The sequence below is a fragment of the Equus przewalskii genome, chromosome 1 (genome assembly GCF_037783145.1).
Source record: "Equus przewalskii isolate Varuska chromosome 1, EquPr2, whole genome shotgun sequence".
Classification (NCBI taxonomy): domain Eukaryota; kingdom Metazoa; phylum Chordata; class Mammalia; order Perissodactyla; family Equidae; genus Equus; species Equus przewalskii.
In genome coordinates, this window is record NC_091831.1 from 82,448,696 (window position 1) to 82,458,190 (window position 9,495).

The 9,495-nt window shown below is 47.7% G+C and overlaps 1 protein-coding gene across 10 annotated transcripts in view; it reads left to right on the plus strand.

The window, feature by feature from the left end:
- The window catches only part of ARHGAP22 (Rho GTPase activating protein 22), a 188,242-nt gene that overhangs the window by 153,291 nt on the left and 25,456 nt on the right, over positions 1 to 9,495 (plus strand). For 5 of the 10 annotated variants that reach the window (XM_070615499.1, XM_070615569.1, XM_070615509.1 and 2 more), the window contains one exon: positions 5,246 to 5,422. In XM_070615499.1, the coding sequence (XP_070471600.1) occupies positions 5,246 to 5,422 (177 nt within the window). The remainder of the gene's footprint in view (positions 1 to 5,245; positions 5,423 to 9,495) is intronic. The other 5 variants (XM_008517734.2, XM_070615521.1, XM_070615531.1 and 2 more) reach the window with 1 other exon arrangement.

The following is a 9,495-nucleotide window of genomic DNA, read 5'->3' on the forward strand; positions in this document are numbered from 1 at the left end:
GCAAAGAATACACAGCAGGGGAATAATTAGCTCTATACTGAGCACTCTGGACCACCTAATAAATCTTAGGAGCAAAATCTGTAAGGATCAAACTTTTTCCAAGTAACCCAACTTCATCCCAGAAAATGGCTCAAGAATACTTACAGGATTACAAAAATATCCAGCACCCAACCATTTAAAAATCACAATGTCTGGCGCCTAATCAAAAATATCAGGAATGCAAAGAAGCAGGAAAATATGACCCATAATGTGGAGAAAAATCAGTCAACTGAAACCAACCCAGAAATGACACAGATGTTAGAATTAGCAGAAAGAGACATGAAAAGTTTTATAACTGTATTCCATATGTTCAAAAAATTAAGTAGAGACATGAAAGATTAAAGAAAAGGACCCAAATCAAACTTCTAGAGATCAAATCTATAATGGATGAGGTGAAAAATACACTGGATAGGATTAATGGCGGGTTAGACAGAGAAAATGAAAAGATCAGTAAACTTGAAGATGTGGCAACAAAAATCATGTATTAGTTTTCTATTGCTGCTGTAACAAACTACCACACACTTAGTGGCTTGAACAACACAATTTATTATCTCATTGTTCTGTAGGTTAGAATCTGACATAGGTCTCAGTGAGCTCACATCAAGGTGTCAGCAGGGCTAAGTTCCTTTCTGGAGGGGGGAATCCATTCTCTTGACTTTTCCAGCATCTAGCAGCTACCTGCCTTCCTCAGCTCCTGGCCCCCTTCATCCATCTTCAAGGCCAAAAATGGTAGATCAAGGCCTTCTCCCACCACATCAGTCCTACCGTTATTGTTACATTTCTCTCTGACTCTCCTTCCTCTGTTTTAATAACTCTCGTGATTACATTGGGCCCATCCAGACAAGCCAGGATAATCTCCCTATGTTCAGAGCAAAGAATATTACTAGTGATAAAGAGGTCATATCATAGTAAAGGGGTCCATTCATCAAGAAGACATAATCCTCAATATTTGCTCTCCTAATAACAGGGCTTTAGATTAGGTGAAGCAAAAACTGATAGAAATGCAAGGAGAAATAGACAAATCTACACTTATCATTGGAGATTTCAATAATCTCTCAATAGCTGATAGAACAAGTAGACAGAAAATCAGTAAGACTGTAGAAAATTTGAACAACTCTATCACCCACTAGACCTACTTTAGAAAACACTCCGTGTAACCAAAGCAGAATAATTTTTCTCAGTGCACACAGAACACTTACCAAGATAGACCATATCCTAGGCCAAAAGCAAGTCTTAATAAATTTAAAAGGCTTCAAATCATACCACATATGTTTTCTGGCCACAGTGGAATTAAATTAGAAATCAAAAACAGAAAGACTTTTGGAAAATTTTGGAAAATTCCCCCAAGTTTAGAAACTAACACAATTATGAATATCCTATAGGTCAAAGAAGAAATCCAGAGTGAAATTAGAACAGCTTTTGAGCTGAATTAAAATGAAAATACAACATACCAAAATATGGGGGAATGCCCTAAAGCAGGACTTTTAGGGGACAATTCTAGACTAAACACTTTAAGAAACTAGAAAAAGACCAAATTAAATCCTAGTTAAGCATATGAAAAGAAATCATAAAGATCAGAGTGGAAATCAATGAAATAGAACACAAGCTGGCAAACCGTGACCTGTGGCTGGCCCCCTCTGTTTGTAAATGAAGTTTTACACAAACACAGCCTTGCTCTTTCATTTGCATATCGCCTGTGGCTGCTTTCCGGCTGCAACAGCAGAGTGGGTAGTTGTGGCAGAGACCATATGGCCTGAAAACCTAACATATTCACTCTCTAGCCCTTTAAAAAATTTTTGCTAACCAGAAAAACAATAAAAAGCTGGTTTTTTGTGATTATTAAAGTTGGTAAGCCTCTAGCAAGGACAGATCAGGGAAAGAAGAGAGAAGACATAAATTACCAAAATCAGAAATGAGAGAGGTGACATCACTATAGATTCTTCATCTATTAAAAGGATGATAAGAAAATATTACAAACAACTTTACGCCAATAAATTTGACAAGTAGGTGAAAGAGACAAATTCTTTGAAAGACACAAACTACCAAAGCTCACTAAAGAAGAAATAGACATATATATTAAAGAAATTTGAATTTGTTATTCAAAACCTTCCTACAAAGAAAACTCCAGGCCTAGGTGGGTTCACTGGTGAATTCTACCAAATATTTAAGGAAGGAATAATAGCAATTCCACACAAACTCTTCTAAAAATATTGAAAAGGAGGGAATACTTACCAACTTATTCTGTGAGGCCAGCATTACCCTGATTCGAAGACCAGACAAAGACATTATAGGAGGAGAAAACTGTAGACCAGTATCCTTCATGAATAGAGATGAAAAATTCTCAACAAAATTTTAGCAAGTTGAATCCAACAATACATAAGAAGGATACTACGTCATAGCCAAGTGGAATTTATCCCAGAAATGCAAGGTTGGTTTAGTATTTGAAAATCCATCAACATAGTTCATCATATTAACAAACCAAAAAAAAAAAAAAAAAAAAAGTCAGGTGATAATCTCGACAGATACAGAAAAAGCATTTGACAAAATCCATTTCTGATAAAAACCCTCAGCAAACTGGGAATAGAAGAGAACGTCCTCAGCCCGAGAACGGACATCTACAAAAAACCTACAGCAGGTATACTTAACAGTGAAAAACTGAATTCTTTTGCCCCAAGATCAAGAACAAGACGAAGATGTCCGCTCTCACCACTTCTGTTCAACCTTGTATTTGAGGCTCTAGTCAGTGCAACTGATGAGAAAAGAAAGAACAGTCACCCAGATTGGAACAGAAGAAGTAAAACGGTGTTTATTTGCAGACGGCATGATTGCCTATGTAAATGCACCAGCAAGTCAGTGGAGAAAGGATAGTCTGTCCAACAAATGGTGCTGGAACAACTGGGCATCCATATGCAAAAGGAGGAACTTCTATCTACACCTTGCATCATATCCAAAAGCTCACTCATAGACCTAAATGTAAATCCTGAAACTATGAAACTTCTAAAAGAAAAGCTAGGAGAAAACTTTTATGACTTTGGGGTAAGCAGAGATTTCTTAGATAGAACACCAGAAGCACGCTCAATAAAAGAAAAAAATCGATAAATTGGGCTTCAGCAAGATTAAAGACTTCTGGAAATTAAAAACAGTGGAAATATGCTGTTAAGAGAATGAAGAGCAAAGGCACAGACTTGCAAAGCATATATCTGATACAGGGCTTGTATCCAGAATAAGTAAAAAACTCTCAAACTCAATATGAAAAAAATGAACACCCCATTTCAGAGATGAACACAAGGTTTCAACAGATATTTCACCGAGAAGATACGCAGATGGCAATTAAGTACGTAAAAAGATGTCCAACGTCGTTAGTCGTTTGGGAAATGCAAAGTGAAACACAGTGCTGTCCCCTTGCCCACCCACTGGAATGGCTAAGGTAAAAAGACTGACCCCACCAAGTGTTGGCGAGGAAGAGGAGGAGCTGGAACCCTCAGACGCTCCCGCTGGGGATGCAACGTGGTGCAAACACCTTGGAAAACAGTTTGAGGCAGTTTCTTAAGGAGTTAAACATAATATATAAAAGTATACGTACATGAAAATACTAAAAAGCTCAACGTACAGGCTCAGAGCCCCAGGAGGGCAGGACTAGGCAGGGGCACAGCTGGACGTGAGGGCGTCCGCCAGCCTCTGGGCATGGCGGATCCAAGTTTGGTGGGAAACTTATATGCAGCTTATATGACTTGAGGGGCCCCTCTTTAGAAAAAAGAATTCAAAAATGAGAAATTCATACTAGGTACAGAAGTGAGTATTTAGGACAAACGAGTATCTATGACAAATTCTTGGAGCCAGGGGTCGCCAGGTCTCTTCTGAGTCATCTTGAGATTCAAGAAAGCTTACCCAGAGAAGCTTCTTGGTGGCATCTGGCTTCCTCTGCCCACCTGTAGCACTCAGGGATCCCAGCCTGAGAGCCCTTGTGGTCTGGGGCCCTAAGGATGCAGAGCCACTGTCCTGCTTGGTGGCAGTGCCCACACCCCGTGAATGATCACGGCAGCCGAGCCAGCCTTTGCTGTCAGCAGCCCCATGCCCCCTTTCTCCCAGTAGCCACGTGGGCCCAAAGGAGCAGGGCTGTGTGTGTAGCGAGGGACTCCACAAGGGCCTGCAGTCTTGTCTCCTTGCTCTCCATGCGCCAGCCTGCCGAGCCTCCTCAGTTTCAGTGGCCTTGCTGTGACCACTGTCAGATGGACCAGCCTCGTTTGTGGGGGTGATGGGAGTGTGGAATGGTCAGAGCCCAGATGAAAGACTTCTAAGAGGGCAGGTGTGTCTGTCAGCTTTGTTCATTTAAGCATCACCAGCTTCTAGAAGAGTCCCAGGCAGGTACCAGGCACTCAGTAAGCACTTGTTCCTGTCGGGTCTCCATGGCTGGGCTGCGGGTCTGGGTCCCACAGTTGTCCCTCACTGCCGTCCCACCCCCCTGGGAACACGGGTCCCTGGGCCCACAGCCCACCAGCAGATGGCCCTGGTTAGGGTCTGAAGCTATGGGACCTTAGGCAAGGACGTAGGTGAATTACATATTAAGGGATGTTGGGAGGGGGGAGTAAAGACAAGATCATTCTTGAAAATCCCTTAAGTTGCCTATAAAGTTCAGTATAAATGGTTTTATGTACATCCCAAAGATTAATTCAGCGTCTAGCTGTGAACGGGGACAGGTGGAGAATTCTGGAGCATTTGCTCCATCCTGGTTTAATATCAAGCCTCTGTAACATGAATACCTATGGAGAATGGGCTCTCGTCTCTAGGCTGGGGAGGGCAGGCTGCAAGGTCAGATCCTGAGTTAAAAACCCGGTGACATTGAACTGTACCCTCAAGATGTATCGATTGAAAACAAAACACACAGCGGGGCTACCCTGGGTACCAAACTTCTCCGAGCTGGCCTCAGATCTGCATGCCATGGTTCTCCTAGTGCCCCAGGATGCTTTTAATGATTTCTGTTTTGATACAGAAAAAAGAAAGCAAGACTAAGGGAGAAAAGAGAAAACCAGGAAGGGCCCAAAGACAGACGTGCGTGGTGTGAGGGGTGGGCTGCAAAGATAGAACCAAACAGCAGGCTGTGGCCTCTCACTGGGCAGGGGCGCGGCGGGGAGCCCCTGGGGTGGGGTGGGCCTGGCCGGAGGCCGACCGGGAACCCACAGTAAGCCTGTGTCTCCCTGTCTTGCAGGTGGTACCGGGGAGCGGGAGAAGGTGCCGGCCAGCCCCGAGGCGCTGCTGCTCATGGCCAGCTCCCAGCGTGACATGGAGGACTGGGTGCAGGCCATCCGCCGGGTCATCTGGGCCCCGTTTGGCGGAGGTACTGCCCGTAGCTCGCATGCTCACCCTCTAGAACCCTTGCCTTCAGGTAATCATGCCCTCTGCCCCCCACTGAGCCGCACGACCCCTCTCCCTCGAGACTCACTGGCCGTGTCCCCTGCTGCTTCCCGCAGGCTGGCAGTATCATCCTCGTCACCTGCCAGCCCTCCAGGTCCCCAAGCAGACCCTGGCAGAGGCATCGGGGCTTTTCAAAAATATGCCCTCCTCCCACGAGAGTCCTGTCGTCTCTGTGTACTTGCCTCCCTGCGTCCAGACCCCTGCTGGACACTGGGTGTGTGCGAGGTGGTCTGCACAGTGGCCACACATGGGCCACATGCTCTAGGGGGTCATATCAGTCCTCTGGAGACCATGTCCCACCCTCTGCTGTGCCTTGCCACAGCCCTGCCTGCAGAACCCACGCCCGGTCCCTGATCAGAAAGAACGGTTGCTGTTTACTCACTTCTGCTTTATTCGAAGCACTTACTGGGCGCCTAAAGTGTACCAGCTTGTATCCCAGGTGCGAGGAATTCAGTGGTAAACAAAAGAGGATGCCTAGGCCTCCCCTCCATTGTCCTGTGGGAGACAAGAGAGGCAAGTAAAGGTGTCACGTGATGTCCAGTAGTGAGAAACCAGTCATGGGAGCCAGGGGAATGCTGGGAAGAGCAGCAGGCAAAGGGACCAGCAGGTGCAAAGGCTCTGAGGTGGGGATGAGTGATGGGAACATGAGGAATCTCAGGAAGGCCAGTGTCTCTAAGGGATTGAGGACAGGAGAGTGGAGGAGCTGAGGTGAGAGCAGTCGCCGACATGGGGGCATTTCAGACTTTTTTCTAAATTTGTGGAGCACCAGGGAAGACCAAACAGGAGACAGACACAGTCTGACTTAGATTTATAAAAAGATCCTCTAGCCACCACGTGAGGGGTGGACCGTGGAGAGACAGGAGTGGACGCAGCAGGCTGGGGCAGTCGTGCAACAAGAGGTGAGGGGGTGGAAGCTGGCGTGGGGGTGGAGGAGGTGGTGGTGCAGAGTGGTCAGCTGCAGGCGTGTTCTGAAGGCAGAGCTGCTGGGCTTTGCTGACAGTGTAGACACGGGCGCCAGAGAAAGGAACGATGACTCGCAGCAGCGTGCGCGATTGCCATCTCTGTAGGTTGGTGTCCATGAGAAGTCATCATGAAAAGAGCTTTCAGGAGGGATCGCCATGCTGGTTGGGCCGGGGCCACCAAGTCCCTGTGGATAGTGGACACCAGGGACCTTCAGACTGGCCAAGTTCTGTCCACATGGCCGTGATGTCCTCCCTCTCCCCATGCAGTGTTGGACTGGCGTGTCTTCTAGGCAGGGGCAGGCCCTCAGCTCTGGGGGCTCAGAGCCCATTTCTGGATCCTGCCTGCCCCACAGGCTGCGTCCCTTCCGCCACCCCTCCCCTCGCCGGCTCTCCTGTCCCATTGCTGGCTGTGGCCCGCCTGACCACCCTTCGTAGAACCATAAATCCCTCATGTCCAAGGTCAATGTAACTTTGAAAGTCGGAATTTTCTCCTGGGCTTCATAAATGGCCTCACACTGTTAACCGTGGCCTCTCTACCCCTTGATGGTTGCAGCAGCTTTGACACACGGCCCCAACTTAATGGCCTTGGAAGACCCGAGCCCACCCAGGGATTTCTGCAGCCTCCAAGGGCTTCCTTTGGTGCAAGGTGTTGGCAGGTGAAGCGACGGAACAGAACAGAGCCCGGAGCAGGCTCCCATGCAGCTGGACTCTAGTTTATGACAGGTGGCACCTTGAGCACCGGGGAATGGAGAACATCATCGACATCTTGGGGTGGAGAAAGATGCCTTAAATGAGTTGCAAAAAGCACTCATCTTTTAGGAAAAGATTGATACAGTTGTACTACAGAAAATGAAGAGCATCTGTTCTTTAAAGGGTAGATTAAGAAAATGAAAAGACAAGCTATAGATTGGAGAAAGTCTTTGGATCATGTAGAACCATTAAAAGACTGCCTCCTCAAACTCCCACAGATCAGGAAGGCAAAGACAGACAGACCAGGAGAAACATGGGCCAGAGCCTTCAACAGGCACTTTGCCAAAGAAGAAATGCTCAGCGAACATGGGCAGTGGTGTTCAATATGATTAGGAATCAGGGGAATGCAAATTAAATCACAACGCAATACTTCTATTCACCCACCAGCATGACTAAATGAAACGACCGATAGTTCCAAGTGGTGACAAGGATAGAGGGCTACAGACACGTGCATATATGGCCGGGGAAGTTGTTTGACGGTATCTGCAAAAGTCGATGCTGTGTCCCAGCTGTCTCCAGATAGAAACGTGCGCACAGGTACGCCAGAGGACTCATTCCTGTCGGATGTTCACAGCAGCCTTATTTACGATGGCCTGACACTAACCAAGCATTTAGCAATGGATAAATAAATACGATTCATTCGTGCAACAGAAAACTCTACGACAGTGAGAATGAATTAACCACAGCTCACCCAACAGCATGCACGATTCCTAAAAACATATTGTGGGACTAGGGTAGCCCAATAAAATGCTAGATGATTTCATTTATATAAAGTTGAGGAACCGGGCAGAAGGAAACTATATTCCTTATGGATGGATAATTAGGCAGCAGAAATATAAAGACAAGCGAAGAAATGAAGGCCATGAAAATCAGGGCTGTAGTCACAGTTACACGGGTGTTTGTTTTACAGTAAGGAGTTCATCTGTACGTATGGGCCTTAAGTACTTTTCTGGATGTGTGCATATGTCACTATATAAAAGATAAAAAATAAATAAAAGAAAGAAGAGAAACTAAAGGTCAAAGAAGCTAAGTACTTTGCCCAAACTGGCACAGCTAGTCAGGGAGCCAAGCTGAGAAACACAGGCGGTTGTTCTGATCCCAAAGGCCGCGCTTTGTCCCAGCCCCTGCAGGGCACTGTCGCACGCAGTCTGTCTGCACTCAGTAAGCTGGCCCACACATCCATCTGTGTCTCCCTCCCACCCTCCCTCCAGCATCCCAGGTAGAACTTAGCTTCGCCCCTCCCCCGGGCCCCCCCAGCATTTATCGAACTTCTCAGGCTGTGTGCTGAGGAACTTGCAGGAATTAACACAGGAACCATCATCAAAGGCAAAAGGCTCTTATCTCCCTCCCACCAGAGGTGCAGAGGAAACACAGCCATTTGGGGTTAGCGGGGCAGGCGTGTCGGGGCAAGCCCAGGCACTCGCAGGTGGCTCTGCTGGCCGCTGCAGGGCTCCTGGCAACGCTGGTATTATCCGGGGTCCCCTGGAAAGGAGCCTTGGAGAATCCGTCCTTCTCTCACTGCTGAATAACGAGCCTGCCAGCACTTTCAGCCTTGTTTGTTCTGGCAGAGAGTAGGCCACCTCCGACAGACACGGCCGGGCAGCGTGCCCACTGCAGTCCCGGGGGAGCCCGCCATCCCCACAAAGAAAAAGGGCCAGGCCGGCCGTCAGGGAGCCTGCTGCTGATGGCCTGCCCAGGGATGGCCTGGCCAGAGGGCCTCTTGTCTGGGCATTCATTCATTCATTCATTGAGCCAGGCAGTCGTTCACTCAAGAATGTGTCCTAGGGCCTGGGTTGCAGCCGTGAGCAGGATGGACGAGGTCTCTGCCCTCATGGGGCGCACTTTCTAGTGGAGGAGATGAATCACAAACAAGATCGGTAAGCCCATCGTAGGGTAGGTGGTGATGAGCTCACTGGAGAAAGACAAGGGGGGCAGGGCAGCGGGAGTGATGGGGGTCCAAGGTAGTGACATTGGAGTCAAGGAGACGAAAGGGTGGATTACACAGATATCTGGGCCGGAGCAGAGCTGTCTGTGAAGGGGGAGGGCAAGCAGGTCAGAGAGGGAACCGGTGGTAGAGGGAGAGGGCCTTGTCTCCGTGATGACCGGCTTTTCCTCCCAGTGAGGTGTTCTCTTGGCGGGTTTTGAATAAAGCAGCAGAGCCTGACTCTGGTTCTAACAGGATCCCTCCGGCTGCAACGTTGAGAATAGATGAAAGAGGGCAAGGACGGAAACAGGAAGCCAGTTAGGAGCTCAGCAGACAGCAATGCAGGTGAGAGCTGAGGGCGGCTTGGCCCAGGCTGGGGTTGAGGATGAGAAGTAATTGAATTCTTGG